The sequence below is a fragment of the Rhinichthys klamathensis genome, unplaced genomic scaffold (genome assembly GCF_029890125.1).
Source record: "Rhinichthys klamathensis goyatoka isolate OS25496 unplaced genomic scaffold, OSU_Roscu_1.1 h1tg000103l_1, whole genome shotgun sequence".
NCBI lineage: Eukaryota > Metazoa > Chordata > Actinopteri > Cypriniformes > Leuciscidae > Rhinichthys > Rhinichthys klamathensis.
Genome location: NW_026606642.1, coordinates 3,894,476 through 3,915,826, shown reverse-complemented (window position 1 = coordinate 3,915,826; position 21,351 = coordinate 3,894,476). Strand labels below are relative to the sequence as shown.

Genomic DNA, 21,351 nt, shown 5'->3' with positions numbered 1-21,351 from the left:
CTCTGGGGTCCTTCATTTCAGAGTCACACTCAGGACCTTCGGGTCCAAATGGGCCGGAAGGGTGGGATTAATATTTATAAAAAGAAAATCATCTTTTTTTTTTTTTTACTTGTTTTTTATAATATTTTTTCTTTTCTTTTTTGGTGTTTTGAGATAATTTCAAATATAAAACTGATTTATAATTAATATTAATGCAATAATTATGACCCATTTTTTTCCCCATTGAATATAATAGAAAATGTTTTATTTTTTTATTATTATTTTTTAAAGCTGTATTTCATTTTAGAGTCAAGCCTAGGCCTCATGAAAGCAATTTTTGAAATGAGATGGATGCCATCTGGTGGACAAACTGAGCATTTTAAAAATTCAAAACCCATATGTAATCTGAATTTATTAGTGTGTATGTGTATAAAAGTGTGTTTGTGTGTGTGTGTGTGTGTGGATGTGTCTGTTTTGCACTCTTGATGTTTTATAGATTCACCCCTTCACTGCTGTGTGCTTTTTTTCTGGATCGTGGCTGATTTGTAGATTGTACACACAAAAAAACTCTGTATTTTCACATTTTTGCCAATTTCCCATTCATTTCCTATGCGGGTCCATTTGGACCCGAAGGTCCTGAGTGTGACTATTTTTTTTACAACCACTTAGACTATTCAAATCCTGTCCCCAATTTTTTTGGGTGTTCATATACCAAGTACCAACAAAGTCACCCAATTTCGGACCATTCCGATAAAGCTATGATTTTTAAATAAAAAATATTTAAATGCTTCGGGTCCATTTGGGCCGAGGGACCCCAGAGGGTTAATTATGTAAAACTAAGAATTGTAATTATAAATGTTTCATAAATGCATATTTAATTATGTAAAACTAAGAATTGTAATTATAAATGTTTCATAAATGCATGTTTCTTTCTTCAGCACTAACTTGAAATGTATAGCACACTATAATTGTTCTTCTGATATATTTATTCTATAAGTATTTTATTGAATAAATAAGTCTATGTAGCCTATTATAATTATAATATATATTTTCTATCTTTATTCATGAACTACAAAAATGCATAAAACCTTACTATAGTTAATCATGATAATATTTACATTGTTTTCAGTCAATGTATTTGTTTTGTGTGTTGAGTATGTCTGAACCATCTGTTGCATGAATACTAAATATTGACGTATTAATTATTATTATTTTAAATATACTCTTTTAAATAATTGTTTATGTATTTATAAGGTGACATAGCTCCGTCATTAAATCGAATATTGCTGTCAATGATTGAAGGACGTCAAACAAAGAGGAAGAAATTGAAGTTGATTAAATGGCTCCAGAAAAAAAAAAATAGCTTAAAGCAAAAATTAAGTGCAATTTATGCAAACATACAATGAACCTGACTCATAAAACCAACAAAGCAGACAACTATGTTTGGTAAGTATTATTATTATTATTATTATTATTAATATATATATAATTGTATGACCAGAGCTTGCTTGCTTAAATTATCTTTTTAATAATTCATAATGTTTTTGTCCAGACATAGCTGGACAATGTTAAAAAATTTTAACATTTAACATTAAATTGTCCAGACATAGCTGGAAAATTTAAACAAATATGACACAGGGTCTTACTCACTAGAATCTTTTATACAATGTTTAAAGGTCCTGTACACGAAACAGACATAAGGGAAGATTCAAGTCAGTGAGGTATGGATCACTTTTTGCCAAGTCAAAGTGTAATTTATTCTCCTGGATGAAGTTCATATATCGGTATGTTTAAAACATAATAATTCAAGCTTTAGCATAATGTTGAAAGCAGTTGAACAGAAATATGAACACTAAATTATTTTCACTTTTGTTAACAAAGGTTTGCTCAAGGCCTTCAGTTGAGACAAATCGACATGATTGAAGATGGCATTCCTGGAAGCTCACGTACACTCAGCAGCATGGCCAAAAAACTTTGAGCAATTTGAAAAAAAATAGCTTAAAGCAAAAATTAAGTGCAATTTATGCAAACATACAATGAACCTGACTCATAAAACCAACAAAGCAGACAACTATGTTTGGTAAGTATTATTATTATTATTATTATTATTAATATATATATAATTGTATGACCAGAGCTTGCTTGCTTAAATTATCTTTTTAATAATTCATAATGTTTTTGTCCAGACATAGCTGGACAATGTTAAATGTCTGCTATGGTTTTGGAAAATTTAAACAAATATGACACAGGGTCTTACTCACTAGAATCTTTTATACAATGTTTAAAGGTCCTGTACACGAAACAGACATAAGGGAAGATTCAAGTCAGTGAGGTATGGATCACTTTTTGCCAAGTCAAAGTGTAATTTATTCTCCTGGATGAAGTTCATATATCGGTATGTTTAAAACATAATAATTCAAGCTTTAGCATAATGTTGAAAGCAGTTGAACAGAAATATGAACACTAAATTATTTTCACTTTTGTTAACAAAGGTTTGCTCAAGGCCTTCAGTTGAGACAAATCGACATGATTGAAGATGGCATTCCTGGAAGCTCACGTACACTCAGCAGCATGGCCAAAAAACTTTGAGCAATTTGTAAAGAATCCATGAAGTTGTATGCCAGAAGGAAGGGCCAAATGATAGGACATCCCAGGGAGTTTGTTATGATTGATGAGAGCAACTTCCGTCACAAGCGAAAGGTAATTTAAATATTCCCATAAAATGTAAGCCATTTATTTTAGATTAATAACCTTAGTTATGTTTGTGAATTTGTGTTTTACATTATGTACTTTATGTTGCCAAAATTTGCAATGCAATTTTGCTAAACAAAAAACAAAGAGTGTTGAGTGTTAAGTTCAAATAGTGTTAGATTGATAGGCTGATAAGTGTTAGAATGTATAGAAGGATTGCATTGTTTTGAATGATATATGCCTTGTTTCCACCGAGCGGTACAGTACAGTATGATTCATCATGGTACACCCTGATCTGGCTTGCATTTCCACTGCCAAAAGTAGGCCGACTCTCACTTGATTGGCACGGTGTATGCCTGAAAGAAATGAACAAAATAATTATTGTAAAGTAGAAAACAACACAGAAAATAACAATGGAGGACAAACAGTTTATTATATGACATACAGTATGACATACAGATCTTGTTCTTGCTTCTTGGCTGTTCTTCTGTTTGTCATAAGAAGAAATGGTATTGTGTTTCAACTGTATTTAAAAATGGCTCCTCTTGTGTTGTCATTTCTCTTGTAGCAGGCGCAAGTGATGATTATCTGTCAACAAATCAATGTTCTGCTAACCCCACCCTTTAGTACGGGACTGCTAGGTACCCCAACGAAAGGGTCTCAAAAAAGTGGTACGTTATTACGGTATCATTCACATCTTCTGACAATCGAAACGACAAAAATTGAGTACCGTACTGAACTGTACTGTGCCGTACGGCTCAGTGGAAATGAGGCATTAAATAAATTAAAATAAAATGAAAGCTTTGTATTTTTAAATATTGTATTGTTGTATACTTGTTTTTTCAGTATGGACGTGGAAGGTTCGCAAAGACCTGGCGTAGAAGAAAGTGGGTCTTTGGGATGCTGGGGGTTGCACCAAGAAATAGCAAGCCTATTCTAAAACTCGTTCATCGAAGGTCCCGAAATCACCTTACCCCACATATTGTACGACATGTGCATCCTGGAAGTTCCATACTTAGTGATGAATGGCGTGCTTACAGAGGGGTACTAACCAATCTTGGCTATAACCATTTTCCTGTGAAGCATAATCAGTTTTTTGTAGATCCAATAACAGGCAGCCATACACAAAATCTGGAAAGAGCATGGTTAACTTACAAAGGAAAAATATGGCGTCTTAGAGGAAATAGGACAGACTGGACCTACTAAAACAACATCTTAAGCTGATAGAGTGGACTTACTGGCTTGGAAATCGGCACAAAAATGGTCCTCTTGGAAGACTGTTGAAGGATATTCGTCGAAAATATCAATAAAACACAAACCTGATAACTCCCGAAGCCCATTATTTCTCCAGCCTAACTTGACCATGCTGGCTCACTCCCAGATCATCCTTATTTTTACTCTTTTGAAACACCTCTTCCATAGTCCCATTAATTGATACAAACGGTATATAAATTTCCATATTTATATATTTCTTATTTTGTATATTTTGTAATTTTGCTGCAGATGATTTTTCTTGCTTACTTAATAATTTAAAAAACACTACAGTTGTAAAAATTAATTTCCAATTGTATTTTTATTCATTTGTAATATGTATACATTGTTCATTGATACCATTGTTATGAAATGTAGTAAAGGTTTTGAGAATACAAGTGATGTGTGACTTTCACTCATTTAAGCTTCAGTAAAATCAATAATCACTGTTTTGTAACAAATCTACAAATTTTAGTACATCACCCTTACAATAACGTTAATACATTCCATTAATAAATGCTTTAATAATGTTAATTCATGTTAATAAAGAGTCTACAAATGTTAGTAACACATCAGTTAATGTTGAAATAGTGTACACTCTACAATAAGGTTCATAAATTCCATTTATTAATGGTAATTCATGTTAATAAAGAGTCTACTAATGTTAGTAACACATCAGTTCATGTTGAATAGTGTACACTTTACAATAAGGTTCATAAATTCCATTAATAAATACTTTTTGAATACAAGTAATGATAGTAAAGTCCGTACAAACATGAACAACATATTTGTACGCTGTAGAATTATGTTTAACAAATCAATACCTTATATAAAAGAGTGTTGATAAGGTACACAACAGTATTTTTACATTTAGGGTAACATGGTGAGTTAGAAATGTTCATACTTATCAACTGCTACGTAAACTAATGTAAATATGTAAAGTAAGTTAACCTTACAAAACAGTAAAGCTATTTACAGGCATTGTTCATGGTTAGTTCATGTTAACTAATGCATTCACTAATATTAACTAACTGCTGTTAATGTGAATTGATTCATTAGTATATGTGTGAGTTAATGTTAACAAATATTAATAACTAATGCTGAACAGATATGTTGTTCATGGTTAGTTCATGTTAATTAATGCATTAACTAATGTTAACTAATTGTGATGTTAACGTGAATTGATGCATTAGTAAATGTGTGAGTTAACGTTAACAAATATTAACTAATGCTGAACAGACATGTTGTTCATGGTTAGTTCATGTTAACTAATGCATTAACTAATGTTAACTAATGGAACCTTATTGTAAAGTGTTACCGTTTTTTTTTTATTGTGTTTGATTCTTATTTTGCTGGGTGGTTTGTCTATGGGTGGTTTAGAGGCTCCTTCTGTTCGGGTAGTTTGTGATGAAAGCATCCTTGTGTGTGTGATATACTTTGTGTAAGCCAAAAATAAACCTTGATGATTTTTCTATTTAATGAACCGGAGTCGTGTTTTGTTTAGGTAACGGTGGGTCATGTAACATTCTAGTGTGAAAAATGTACAATTCATCAAACTTTGTTAAATAGATGAGTTGCTTCTCAATCAGGTGCAGAGAGAGATCGAGCAAGGGATGATCCATATTTCATTAAAGTGAGGGAGGTGGAATATTAAATTGACACAGTATGGAAATTGTAATCGTTTTACCCAGCATTTAGTCTTTGTGCTTATAGAATATTTTAATTGCACTACTGTCCTGTACTGTTTGATTAGAAAGATGTGTTGTGTTCTTTTGTGTTACCGATTTGGTGTAAACCCCCCTTCTTCAATCAATGACGTATTCCTCGCGTGTTGCAGACTCTTCAGTTTGCGGGAAGCACTCTGAAGAGAGGTATGTGTCTCCGTTAATGCACAACTCAAACAAGGTCTTAGAACATATTAAATAGAAGTTACAATGAAATAAGAACAAAATATGGTGGTAATACTGTTGGGGACCCTGTTATTTGTTAAATAGATGGTTATTCGTGGTTAATAGCTATACATGAACTGTAAACGTGCGATTTTGTCATGTTTCTATGAACGGTATACCATCTGAACTTGAAGTATCAGTATGAGGACGCTTGTTAATGTTAATCTGAGTTTCACTTAATTCCGTTTTGATGACTCCAGTGCTGCACAGAGTGAAATGCGCGCCAGTAATCGACAGTGCATTTTGGGTAATGTAGTTCAAGACTTTAAGCATGTGTGTTAAGGAGAAGAAACTGAAACGGAATTGTTACTTTGATATTGTAAGTTGCCTGCATATAAAAAATATGTGACAATATACTAACTGAATGATGTATTTTCAGATTGTCAATCCAGAGCAGATGATTGTACTGTCCCATTTTTTGCTTGCAGGTATGATTGTTGTATTCATTTAGTTTCATTGATTTTCCAGAATTTATAAATCTTATTAGTTCTACATAAAAAAATGCCTTTTTATGCACTTTATTACATGGAACAATTTAAGATACTGTAAAGAAAATACATCTTGTAACATGAGTTTGCGGGAAGCACTCTGAAGAGAGATTGTCAATCCAGAACAGATGATTGTAATACTGTCCCATTTTATGCTTGCAGTAAACGCGCAAAAGCAAAACGACATTGCTGGTGTTTCTCTTTATTTGGGGCTGATCCTGTGGTGCGTCTACTGAACCGCTACACAAATACAAAGTTTTAGTTACAATCTAGAAGACAGGCAAACAGGTTGAGCAACACACACTTACACATAACGGTGACCGGACAATGAGTGAGAGCAAAGGCACAACTTAAGTAGCGAACACAAACAAGGTAATTGACTAAACTAGCTAACTATCGTGACCATGGGAACAGATGAGTGGCGCCTAACAGAGACAATGCATGTGACTGGTGAAAACAAACTAAACGTCCATGAACTAAACAGAACACAATGGTAAAACCCAAATGAGCTCTAACAAAAGTTCAAGTAGATATGATGTTTGATCATCGTTTTTTGGGGACATTTTCATACACAGACTCCGTCTTCGATTTCTGAAAGGAAACACAAACTCAGTCAGGAAACTGATGATGCAACTGACAACTTAATCTACAAATACTGATGACTTTGTTTTGAAAAACTACCACTACAGATCAGATGCTAACATGGAGCAGCAAGAGGAAATGACATAAATCATGACTTTTTAAACAGTTAAATCATCAAACAGTTTAACTTCAGAAGGTTTTAATGCAGCTTCTGCTCTGAGAATGATTGTCTTTCACACAAAAGCAACAGCAAAGACACTTCACTAAACCAATGGCTGCTAAAGCTGCATCTCAGCTCAGATAATGATAAACCGCAGAGACGCTGCAGCTCGAGGACACACTTCAGCACAGGTGACATGAGTAACAACTTTATGTCCTACTTTCTCAATTCTAATGTATAAAACCTGCGTTTGTATGGGTTAGTATTTAAAAATAAGAAACTACATAGCCTACAACATGTGATTTTAAACAAAAGATTTTTAGGCCAGAGATCACATGACGAGCAAAAACTGAAATAGAAATGCTTTGTCCGTAAACTAAAGACGTGTAAAAATGCAACTCCATTGATTAGTAAGTGATCTAGTTCTGTGATCTAGTGATCTAGTTGATCATGCACTGTAAAACTAAAAGCTTTTTAATGGATTATATATTGTGGCAAGCAGGGCGGAGTCGAGAGTCGAGGGAATGGAGCGAGGCTGGTGGCACGAGTGCTAGTGAGCGTCTCGAGTCCCACAGAGGAGCTCTGGAAATATAAGAGGAGTGACGACAAAGCAAGAGGAGAGATGATCAGGCCTGGACTTTATATATTGTGTTTTTGTTTTAGTTTAAGCAGAGCTCCTCCGTGAGACTCGCTCCGTTCCCACGGCTCTTGGCCCCACCCTGCTTGCCACATATGTTTGTCGATCGCTGCCATATGTTTTAAATATGTTTGAATGTGTTCGTAGTAGGCATTCCTAATCTGCCAGTTAACACGGTATTCATGATGAACTAACAGACAATATATTATTGTTGAGAGTTTATTTATTTATTTATTTTTATCTGCAAAATGGAAAATCTTACACAGAAGTGCAAATAGTGGGCTTCATAGGCTTAGTGTAAATACCATAAAAAAACTCTCCTTTTGATCTGCTCCCTGCAGAAGTTAATAATGACAGTTGAGTCTAAAGGCCACACACGTCTGTTCACTGGCCGTCAGATGCTGCAAACTTCAATCACACTAACTGACTGCGACAACTTCTTACCTTTTGTCGTGTTGTTGGTTTGCACAATGCTGAATGAGTTCTGTCTTCCTCCTCGGTCTCGACTGCATTTACAATAATCACAGATATGTTAAAACGACAGTTTTACAATTATATTAAAATTTCTGTCTTAAAAAAGATAGATATTTATACAGATGAATTGCTTGTCTCCTGACCTGTTTTTCTACATTTCTTACAGATGCAGAAGATCACGACTACAGCAACAATCATCAGAGATCCAGCAGATCCAGCAGAGATCAACACTATGTACAGTAACGGTAGGCCTTGATCTGTAATAGACATAATGAGCCATTAGTGTGAGTGAATCTATCCGTCTGACCTACAACAAACACTATGTTAAAAGTTAAAAGTTTATTTACATTTCTTCTTAGAAGTACCATGATTGAATTACTGCAGAAAGTACATTAAAAAAGTAAGACTAGAAATAAAAGTATAAAAACAAACACATATGCAAATACTAAAAGAAGTATAAAACAGATGGATACAAATATACAAAACATGGTCAGGAGTACAATACCAAATAATAATCATAGATATATACACATACATATATAAAAAATAATAAATGTAAATAAAAATACAAATGTATACAACATGCTCAGGAGTACAATACAAAACCAAAAAAAAAAAAAAAATAACTATCTTTTTATAAATTGAACAATCTAATTTGAAATTCTAGAACTATGTGTTGTCCTTGCTGTGATTCCTAAGGCCCTGTTTACACCTGGTATTAATATGCGTTTTGGTCCATCGAGACACAAGTAGCTAGTCGGCGCTAAATACGGGTATAAAACTTTTTGACCACTTCCAGAGGTAGACGAAAACGACCGGATTGCTTTCATAGTGTAAACGCTCACGTGGTTGAATGCGTTCGAAAAGCCACTAAAGACCACCTACTGTAGCAAGAGCTTTTTTTGTCCATTAATTCAAAGATCTGAAAATCCCATACATTTCCCATTTCATAGACCCTCCCCTCGAAGAAATCAGGACAGAAGTAGTTGAAAGTGAAAGTGGACAAAAGAGACGGATTAAAACACCAGGTGTAAACTGGAATGTCTTCCTCATCTTCCCTTTAGGGCGGCAGTGGCTCAGTGGTTCATGTAGGTTGTCTACAAACTGGAAGGTTGGTGGTTCAATCCCCGGCTCCACCTGACCAAGTGCTGAGGTGTCCATGAGCAAGACACCTAACCCCAGGTGTGTGTGTGAGAGTGAGTGAGAGTGAGACCCCAGCTGCTCCAGACGAACTGGATGGTGCCTTGCATGGCTGACACCGCCGTCAGTGTGTGAATGGGTGAATGTGAGGCCATATGTAAAGCGCTTTGGTGACCATTGGGTCTGTGAAAGTGTTATATAAATGCAGTCCATTTACCATATACCATCTACTTGTGATCTGATCGACCAAAATGCGTTTTAATAGTGGAAACGGAGCATTAGAAGCCAATCAGTTTTTTCAGCCCTCGTTGGTGGAAAAGATTGTGAAAGGAATCAACTTTCTGAGACATTCATATATTAATTTGATGGCGGTTAGCTCTCTCCGAGCTTCCAGATCATAGATGATGTATTAGTTCATCCACTAATCTGTTGTGCTCTTTTCTGCATCCTTTCCAATTGAGCCGCTTGCTTTTCTGTGCAACCAACTAATAGGACATTTGCATAGTCAGGATATTATCAGGGAACAATACATACTGACAAAATCACAAAGTGTTTCACAAACACTTTCAAGAAATAAAGACACTGATATACCTCTTTTACACATTTGACCATGCACTGTAAAATAAAATAAAAAATAGAAATAAGAACAGACTGTTTGCTACGGCTGCCAAACAAAAACCATACAATTTATGTAAAATATCCTAATTTAAATAAAGTGCAAAACAACTTTTATGGAAATTTTAAACTTTTTGCAGACAAACACAGCTGCTGCCAGATATTTGACCATTAAAAAAACCCAGCTTAATCAGAAATACCTGTAAAATAACAGTGTTTTTTGGTTTATTTAAATTAGGATGTTTTACTTTAATTTTACAGGGTTTTTTGGGGGGCTGATAGTTATTTGACCGTTTTATCATTTAATCAAAAAAAAATAAGTTACTGTTAAATACATTTATATGTAATTTAAGAAAACTTACATTTAACAAAATACAGAACTTTTTCTGTATAAAAAATGTGATTTACTGTAATTTGTCATTAATGTCATAATACTTAAAATAACACCTGAGCTAATTTACAGATATTTAGAGTTTTTTCAGAGTCAGAGTTTTGAGTACAATTTAAAAATTTTTTTTTTTTTTTTTAACAGTGTTTCCATTTAGTTGGCTGACTAGGTCAAATTCTAGGTTTTTTGACCATAATACCACAGTAACCTCCCAATATGTGTGGTGGTGGTTGTGTTGGAAACTTTACAAAGCGTATCATCATTTCTACTGACTTTGTCTCTAAAGACTAAAGACAAAGCATGTGCCTCCAGCATGTGAATCCATTTCCATTTTATTCTGTCTCTTTCTAGGTCTTTTAACTTCCAGTGCATCACTAAAAAATACTTCACGGGTTGACATATGGAGTCTTTTACCAATGCAAGAAGTTAAGGAAATAGGTCTCTAGTCAGATTTTTCATTCGGAACGGCAAACTTTGCAACTGGGCATTCAGTATTACACCGTTTCTACCCCAGATGCGGCAATTGTCGCGCCGTTCCGTGTGTCTGATCTTAGAAGGGCTTGTTTTATCTGTCCTATACTACAAAGTTCATGCATTTTGGTTGATTTGGCCAAAGATCAAATTGCACGCATGCATCAAATCATCAGCAATGTAACTTGATAGATCAGCTTATGTAAATATCAACACCAACATACCTGCACGCGTGTGACAGAGTGTGTTGATGTCCAGATGTGTGGTCTGGTTGCTGATGGGATTGTTCAGCACACAGCTGTAGGGGTTTTTATCCTGATATTCCACCTCCAGAGGTAGAGAGAGACTGATGCTGAGATCACACACACTGATGCTGGACAATACACTCATTCCTGCGTACCAGGAGAGAGTCGCATCACACACACTCAACACTGATGAACACACCAATGAACATGATGATGATGAGGATGAACTATCTCTGGTAATGTTAGGAGTGGGCAGAGGAGCTGTAAAACAAGAGAATAAACAGAAATATGGATAAATTTAAACATCAAGCTTATTTTAATTGTAGTGTGTTGACGGTCAGTGAGTGTTTCTCAAAAAATAATGAAACATTTCGGTATATCTCAATCTGATGCATTTTTGACATGATGCTAATTGCCACAAAAATTAATTTCCATTTGTCCACCAGAAAAGCACAAATCTGTTACAGTGAAGCGCTGAATGGTGTGGAAGCTTGTTTCTGCCATGGAAAAAAAAAATGTAAAAGATAAATCTGAATTTTTATCTCGCAGGTCTGACTTTTTCTTCGCAATTCTGACTTTTTGTGAGTTAAAAAGCCAAATTCTGAGGAATATTGTTTCCCCACAGAATTATGATTCTGATATAAAAAAAAGTCAGAATTCTGAGATAAAAGGTGAAAATTACCTTATTTTTTCTTCTTTTTTTTAAACAAGTTTCCATAGAATGGGGCCAATCTGTAAATGTTACGTTTAGCCTCAAGATGTGACCAATAAGCATGTTAACATGATTTTTGTGTGACAAATCACCTAACCTTTTCTGTTTAAATTTAAATCCAATTTTTACAACTTGTTTGCCATGACAAGAATGGCACAAACCATAAAATGACTGTAAAAATGCTGAAGTGCTTCTGAAGTTTTCTTTTAAATCCTTCAAATATTGGCCTCATTCACGTCCATTATAAGTGCCTCGCCGTAACCTCCAAATGAGGGATGAGTCTAAATGACTTTTTATGGTAATAAACATGATGCCATAAATGCTACGGATTGAGTTTAAAACTTGTAAACGTGAAGGACGAGACAAATTATCTCTACTCACCATAGACAGAAACATTGAATGTTTTTGATCTCAGTTTCCCTCCCCTTATCTCTAGTTTATAAACTCCAGTATGTTCAGTTGTGGTGTTTGTGATGGTCAGAGATCCAGTTTGATTGTCCAGCTTCAGTCTGTCTCTGAATCTCCCATCAGGAACATCATCATATGTGGATGAGATTTGGTTCTCTTTGCTGATTTTAGCTATAAGAGACTTTTCAGCTCCATATTTCCACAGTATATCTTCGTCTTCATGTATTTCAGTAACATCAGTGTTTAGAGTAACAGACTCTCCCTCCATCACTGACACTGACTGTATTTCATTTGTTTCGGCAGCAAACACACCTGGAGAACATAAAGAGGAACAGATTAGACTTCTGTTGGTTTACAAGTCCGTAAACCAGTTTAGTTTAAAAAAGTCAGTTTTAGTTTGAAATTATACGGTAATTAATAATAATAATAATTCATTACATTTATATAGCGCTTTTCTAGGCACTCAAAGCGCTTCACAAGGAAGGGGGGAATCTCCTCAACCACCACCAATGTGCAGCATCCACCTGGATGATGCGACGGCAGCCATAGTGCGCCAGAACGCCCACCACACACCAGCTTACTGGTGGAGAGGAGACAGAGTGATGAAGCCAATCAGTATACATGGGGATGATTAGGAGGCCATGATGGACAGAGGCCACTGGGCAAATTTGGCCAGGATGCCGGGGTTACACCCCTACTCTTTCGAAAGACATCCTGGGATTTTTAATGACCACAGAGAGTCAGGACCTCGGTTTAACGTCTCATCCGAAGGACGGTGCTCTTTGACAGTATAGTGTCCCCGTCACTACACTGGGGCGTTAGGACCCACACAGACCACAGGGTGAGCGCCCCCTGCTGGCCACACTAACACCTCTTCCAGCAGCAACCTGGTTTTCTCAGAAGGTCTCCCATGGTCTCCCATAATTGGCAATTTCAAAATAATTTTGTCTTTGTTGTTGTTCATGAATACTGCATAATTAAAAAAATCGTTTTTAGAGATGACTATTTGTATGTGCATGTCCAGAAACAGTCATTAAAATGACTTTTAAAACCACAAAAAAACCCGCCTGACATTTGAGAAGCAGCTCACTTCCTGACCCTCTGAGCCTGAGGCGCTTTCCCTGACTTTTAACATTTTAATACTCTTCCATGACTTTTCCAGGGCTGTAATTCACAATTTTAAAAATGATTTGTCAAACAGAGACCTGACTGCAAAGCAGATCACACAATAATATCTCAATTTGATTTGATCTATCAGAGGGAAATTTAGTAGTTTGTAACTACAATAATAAAGAGTAGTTTGTTACACTGTTCTGAAATATTAAGCCATAAAGATGCTTTTATAACTTACCTGTCAGTCTCCACCAGCACAAACAGAACAAAACAAACACGTAGAACATTTTCTTAGTTGTTCAGTGAAAACTCTGAGCTAAGACAGACAGTTCACTGAAAACACTCTGTGTGAATCCTCCCACGAGAGTTTAACCCTCCTATAGTTCACACAATCTGAACACATCATATATACTATAGTTACTTCAAAATAATATTTTGGCTCATATTGACACTTTTACTGTTTTAATAATGGATTTTAAAAAATAAATAATTTAACATTGGTAAGGTTGTATGATGTTATGTATTAAATAAATAAAAGACTGTTGTATGAATCTCCTTGAATTACATGGGTAAAAAATCTTCTAAATGGTTTTATCATTCAATTAATTGATCCATATATCAATTGTTGTTTTTATGGAGAAAAAAGAAAGGAAAGTTAAAACTGTCTGCCATCTCACATTGTCAGTATTATTGAGGTGTGCCTCTAGCAGTGCAACATCTGAGTCAAACTGAAACCTGTGGTCTGATTTCTATAGAAACGTGGTTTGATCTCCAGGATGGACAAACATCTTGAATGTGGCCATTTTTTGTTGTTTTGTGTGTTGTTTTAGTTTGTAGGTGAAGGGCTTCTTCCTGTCCTGCTGTTGTGACTCTCACAGTCTGACTTCCTGTCTAGATAAAGCTGTTTTACACTAAAATAAAATACTGAATCAGTGCATCAAATGCATTTTTTAAATAAATAATAAGATAAAAGTGTTGCCGAAAAGATGCATCTTCAGCAGTTTCTTTAAAATGGCTAAAGACTCAGCAGCTCCGATGAGTTAGGCAGGGAACAGTCAAAGGTCTGTGAATGTGATTTTGTGCCTCTTTGGGATGATGGCACCACAAGACGCTGTTCACTTGATAACGCAAGCTTCCGGATGGCACTGCACGTACTGTAGGTCTGATGTTTAGGTAGAGGTGCAGATATAGTGGTTGTTTTGTAGGCAAACAGTGCAATTTTGTGAGGAGAGTGTGACATGTCCTCTCTTCGGCTCATTAAAGATCACTCTAGCTGCTGCATTCTGGATCAGTTGCAGAGGTTTGACAGTCATGCTGGAAGACCTGCCAAGAGAGCATTAAAATAGTCCAGTCTGGATAGAACACACTAAATAATGCACTGAAAATAAGATTTTTTGCTGCTTGTTCAATGTATTATTTTGTTAAGAATATATTATTTTGTCACCAATTCATTTTTAGTAGCCTATGTTCAATTCACTTAAAGGTAGAGTAGGCAATTTCAGAGAGTTTAGCAATAGCGAGTAAGCTTTGAAAGTATGAGATCCCACCCTTCCTTCACAGCATCTCTAAAGCCAAGCCTCCTTCAAAACATGTGAACAAACACGTCACAAGAGAAGGCGTTAAATGACCGCATGTATCAAAGCACATAACTTTACAATAATAATTGACATAAACAACTTGAAGAGCTCTACTCGTACAACCTGACTGCTGCAGATTCATTTCACCGTTGATACTGTTGGACATAGAAATGCATAAATCCGAGTCCAAGGACATGAACAGCGTCTCTAAATTACAGTTAGGACATGGTGTGAATGCAGCGTAAGATTGTTAAGGTTCAGGAAGAACTGTAAACGGCGACTGTTGTTTGTTTTCGGAGCTCGGTTACTGTCTGTCTACAACTCTGCATAGCCTTACAGAACGCAGAGGATATATGCACATTGTTTTAAAGGTGCAGTATGTAAGATTAACAGCTAGCGGTTGAAATAGGCAGTCCATATTCAGACCTGCTCAATCTGCAATCTCTCACCCAGTTTGTTTGCTGGCTTCCATGACGGAATATGCTGTGTTTTCCACACAGACCAAAACAAAAACAAACATTCCGACACGGAAACGGAAAATAACTGGCTGAAAAGTGTTTTTCAGAGAAACTAGTATGTGAACTCAGCTTGTTTCCTGAATATCTGCAATGGTATTTTTATGCTTTAGTAGCCTACAGTCAAAAACTTACATACAGCTCCTTTAATAATGAATTTTTAATTATTTCAGACTAAAAAAAAAGGTCCATAAGAACATATAAAAGAGACAGACAGACAAATAAAAACAAAGGATTACTATAATCCATATAAACAATTTCTTCAGTGCCTCCAAAACAGCGAACTGTAGTACTGCTCTGGTCAGGCCATATAAAAACAATTATAATTTCATTTTGCGAGTCCATAAGTCTCATCATAAATTTATAAACAGCATTTCTTATTACAGCATTTAGTGTGGTCACATCATTCTGCACACACAACTAGGCCGCTGTCGGTAGCCTAAAAGAGGCCTAGAAATAGGGTTTCGTTCCACCATGTGGGGCACTACCCAATTTTTTTATATTTAACATCAGAAATATATAGAGATTCCTTAGGAAAAAGTTATCCGCACACAAACTTGCAGTTTTTGAGAAAAATGATGCTAAAGGTGCCCATTTTGAAAAAAAGGGAAAACTTAGGGAATTTTGCACTTTCAAACCTGTTTATCGTATAAACCCAAAAATGCCGAATTACCACTTTAGGTACAAAATAAACCAGTTTGAAATGTGTGATATACCTGAAGTTGCTATCTAGGCACAGTAAACATGATAAGATTATCAAGAAAACTTCTACTGTAGCATTAACATCCCAATTACTTCTCATTATGTTGTTCCAATTCAAAGGTAATATTTGAGGTAATCTGAATAACAAATGGAATTCAGCCAAAATATAATATATAAAAAAAACACTTTTCAAAAGAACACATTTAATGGTGAATTGTCAATTCACATACACGAGCAGTAACTGCACTGCATCACTGTAAAAAATATTACATGCTATCTACTTAAAAAAAACTTAAAATCTTCCTCAAATATAATACGTGTAATATTGTTACCATATTTTTTGTGTGTGTGAAATCTACCCGAATAAATTAAGTAAAATTTCCTAAATTATTTAGTCTATGGCACATGATGAATTTAATATTATTAGTGGAATGTGCTTTTTTATTTTAATTTAAGTTGTCTCACAAATAAATCAAGCAGAATTTACTCGTTTGTATTAATGAAATGTATTTAATTATAACATTTACTGCCTTTTTCAGGTTAAGATAATAATGAATACATAATGCACTTTTTGTTATCAAACATGCTTTTATTCTGTATTATTTGCACAAATAAAACACATCTATACAACATGTAAGACAGCAGTTTTAAGATATGAAAAATGAAAGCAAAAAAATGCTAAAATTTTCCATGTCATTGAGAAAGATCATTTTGTTACACAAAAACATGTGCATACAAGTTTCTGTTGGAAAAGTCACATTCTTGACTAAAACTTGTGAATAACTTGTAGCAAAACATATCAAATAATGTGTACTTTCTGAAAGCTTGTATGTAGAACAATATTAAACGTTCGTCAATCAATGCAGTTTTTTTTTACCAGAACTTGGTCATAATGCATTGTCTCATTCTAAGTCATGTGTTTGTTTTTAAGTGTTAGTAATTTCGGGGAAAACTTGCAAACATCCAGTTCCAAGAAGAGCTGGATGGCCTCAAAATTTTGCATCAGTTATTTCGGGTAGGTGAGGTTTAGTGCATACGTGAGTCCAAGAAGAACAGAACAGGCTCTTGCCAGATTTTCCAAGCCAGCCATGACTTGGATCCCCTCCAAGATGATGCTGAAATCCTCCTGAGAATCCCTCTTGCAGATGGCAATTTTCATTATGTGCTGCAGGATATCTCCATTGTCACACTGTAAAACAAACATTGTACTGGCTTCGTACCCAGCAAGCTAAACACATCCACTCAATAAAACAGTCTTGACAACGGAGTCGTTCTTCAGCTTTACTGAATAAATGTGTAAAACTGTAAAATATAAAAGAATACATAAATAAACTGTCACATGGTAAATATCGCGTCCAACAATATACAATGGGAGAAAATAATACAAAATGTTTACACAGTAAAACGCGGAACTATAAAAACAATTACTATATATGCACTCCCTCATAAACATACAAAATGCCATAATTAAGAATAATCAAACTCCAACTTACAAGCAGTGCCTCGTTTAAGAGTTGTTGTTGCTATGGACTGACGGCAAATTCAACATGCGCTACCGTGTGCTGTGTTGTTCTCTTGAACCCAACCCCGGAAACTGAATAAAACTAATTCAAAGTGCAGAATACAAAACAAACAGCAGGGGGAGCAAAAACGCTAAGATAGGCAAAGCCAGAACAAACATTAAAGAAGTATTTTTATCTCATCTGTCTCATTATAAGTCTGTCCATAATTATAAACTTGATTTGTGTACGGTTGTAAAAATGTCTTATAACAGCTTAAAATGCTAAGACAACTACAAGTAAACCATTATAGTTTCTTTCCTTTGTAATCACTGAAAAATAAAAATATTATGTGTCAGTGGACCACAAAGACAAAGACTGTCACAATAACATAAGTACAGTTTCACCAATGACAGAGAGTTTATTAAGGTCAGAAAAAATAAAATAAATTTAAAATTACATTTGGTGACACTATTGACATTCTATTAACTGTATAGTAACTACATGTCAACTAACTCAGAGTATTAGTAGACTGCTAGGTTAGGGTTAATAGAGTAAGTTAACATGTAGTTGCAGTTACTTATAGTATATTATAGAGAGTTTCAGTGCACGTAGTTTCCGTGACGTCACCCATAGGTATCTGTAGAGCATTTTTGAAGCCCAAAGTTAGCGGCGCTGGCAGTCGCCATCTTGGCTGCGCATTACCATGCGTCATTCCCGGATAACCGAAAATGGGCAAAGAGGAGGGATTAGCTGAGGTGACGTGACGTTTGTGACACTGTCACACGACACATTTTTTAACCACTCTATATATAATGATGCTTTTATGTATATTAGAGCTTTAGGTTGACATGTTGTCTTATTCATTTTATCCCTTTGTGTATAATATGTTTAATATGTTTAATATGGTGTTGGACTCAAGAGAGAGACCAGAAGGTTGTCACTTGGTTTCAACCAGTATAACAAAAAGTGTTTATAAAAGAAAAATGGCCTACCCTCCCTTTATTTTTTTTTATATTTAAGGCTAACTTAATCGACTACATACATTATTTTTGGTTTCATAATAACTGGACAGTCAATGTAGATCCCAGCATGCTTTGCTTGATACTGGAGAGTAATGCTGCGTCCGAAATACTACATTTGGTTTGAAACTAACTTCACAACTGTTAAAAAAAAGTATGTTCTATGTAGAATGAACTTGTGTACTAGAATTAAATTCAGATGTACTATATCCGCCATGTACTACTGTATATTACAGTAAATGTGTTTAGTGACTGTGATGTTTGTTGTTGGTCATGTTTCATATCTTTTTTAAGTGTATGCTGTTCAATGTTTACATGTGCCAGGGCTGTTCATAGTTAAGTTTTTTTTTCATGGTTTGTTTCATGTTCTTGGATTTTGTTTATATTTTGTTTCATGTTTTTTAATGTTTGGACACTGTAAATAAACTGCAATTAGGTTCTCTTCACCACTGTCTTCGTCTGCTTTCACGTCAGCACCGTTACAGTAAACATCGTATTCTCACTTCTCACTGGAATTAGTCTCATCCAGGTACTTTTCGTCCAGCTGTTAGGGATACTATGAATACCACGCTACTCGGCTCACATACTTTTTTTCGCCAACTAGGCAAAAGGTTGAGCCACACCTTGTTTCTAGGCAACAAAAACAAAATTCATGTTATATTTGAGAAGTCATTAGTTTTACCTGTGATGAAGAGAGGCCCATGAAATAATTTGTAACTACATTTACGGAACTTTTTTTTTTTTTTTAAGGACTCATGCTTGTGTCAACAATTACATAAAAGGACAAGTTACAATATGAGGCTATACTAAGCATTATGTCAGCTCTGAACTACTGGATGATACAAGTTTGATAAAATGGTAGAAGTAGGGTAATTTGAGCCAAGTCCTGGTTTTCTGATGGTTTCTTATAAAGTATTATAAGTGTTTCAAAAGAGTTATGATGTAATGCGAAGCCTTGTTTACTGAAATGACTCTGGCAGTTCATCATTTTTAATCACAAACAAAATCAAAGACATTTCGCTTAAACTCATTTAGGCTAAAATATTACCCATGCAATTATTATCTTGTTAACAATTTAACTGTGATATTGATACAATTTGTGGTCTACATAATGAAACATTTTATCATTTATTTTGGAGTTATAACATTCAACTTTGCTTTAAACAATGTGTAATTTGTTTTTGTTTTTCTCTGAAAAACTGTATCAAAAGGAATATTACTTAATTAATCTGCTTCTTCTGTTAGCTAAATTTAGTATTCATAAATGCAAATTTGGAGTAAACAAGCCTTTGTTTTTAATAAGATTAGAAATTCAACAATACCTAAACACAATATTGGGTTTGAAAAATAAGAAAGATGCAAAGTGTGTTTCAATCTGTAAAAATGTTCACATTTTTGTTTAACTTTTAGCCTACGTTTGTCACTGTTTCTGTCTTTTTTTTTTATTTATTAATTTTTTGCTCAGTGTAGCCTAACCCCTGACTGTAGTTGTAATTCCTTAAAATAAAAATAAAATAAAATATAATATAGCCTATATAGGCTATATAATTTATTATGCCGAGCATGTATCTCACCGCACCGGCACCCAGGCTACCCAGTTTGCGCGTCTAAATCAGATGCTTATATTTACGAAATGACCCTACAATAGCATAATAAGCCTTTTTAATAAAAACAGATCCATGTTTTATAAAATGTACACGAAACTGAATGAAATGTTTAGTGAAATTAGAAAATATTTAAGAGATCGTTAATTTAGTTGTATAGCCTACATGCGTTTTATATCCACATATTTTGTTATAATGTCACAAGTAATAAACTCAGGGTTTACACGATTATTTTTGTAGTGTTAGTGGTGATACTAAAATCAGTCACGTGTGGACCTTTCTTCTTCTCAACGTTGATTCCTGATGGTTAAAGATGACAGTTACTTGTCGCCCCCTGTCGTTTCACGGAATAGTACAACGGCGAGCGCGTCAAGTAAACGCCCCGTCCGTTTGGGGGGGTGCGCGCGCAGTCTGCGGAGACTCTCGCTGCGGAGCCAGGCCAAAATACAAGGCTTTGCCGTCGATGACGAAACGGAGGAATTACAGATCAATGCACGTTGTGTATCAAAACCTGCATTGATTGTTTGGGGAATGTGGTGAAGATGAAGCTTCACTCTGGATTTCTCGTATTGCTCTGGTGTTTAATCGACCATGGTAAGTAGTTATATGGGTTATTTAGGTTGTGGTGTAGCCTATTGGTCTCGTTTCCGGCCGACTGTGAAAACGAAAGTATAGGCTAATTGTAAAAGTAGGCTCTTTGCTTTATATCCGACAAAAAAACATTTATCATTTGTATTTTGCAGTGTGTTTTACGTCACCATTGTCATATTTAAGCACTAGGCTGTTACAGCATAACGTTACCTCGTCCAAAAGCAAAAGTGACGTTTTTATGTTTTGTATCAGCTCTAATATTAAATTACGAAAAATACATTTATCGATTGTGTTTTGCTGTGTATGTTTTTCCCTGATCATGATAAATGTATTTCCACAATCGCTTCGTGTCCACGATAAAAAAGAACGACGTCATAGCGGCTTATCAGTCTTGTCAGGCGTGATTGAAAAATAATTTACAAAATATGGAAAAGGTCTCTGTTCAGGTCGTATGATTTGTTTTAAAAACGTCATCTACAAATAATATGGCATAATTCCGTGAGTAGGTCTAAATGATGATGTAGAATTTGACATTAGT

The 21,351-nt window shown here is 35.1% G+C and overlaps 1 protein-coding gene and 1 long non-coding RNA gene across 2 annotated transcripts in view; both read right to left on the bottom strand.

Annotated features, from left to right (window-relative positions):
• The window catches only part of LOC130087015 (SLAM family member 9-like), a 122,836-nt gene that overhangs the window by 75,871 nt on the left and 25,614 nt on the right, over nucleotides 1-21,351 (bottom strand). The window contains exon 2 of the mRNA XM_056253217.1: nucleotides 11,065-11,331. Coding sequence (XP_056109192.1) covers nucleotides 11,065-11,331 — 267 coding nt within the window. The remainder of the gene's footprint in view (nucleotides 1-11,064; nucleotides 11,332-21,351) is intronic.
• LOC130086970 (uncharacterized) lies at nucleotides 6,863-8,464 on the bottom strand. Its single transcript, XR_008807305.1, has 3 exons — nucleotides 8,355-8,464; nucleotides 8,182-8,243; nucleotides 6,863-6,949 (listed from the first exon to the last, which is right to left on the bottom strand). It is a non-coding gene; the product is annotated as an uncharacterized LOC130086970 (long non-coding RNA).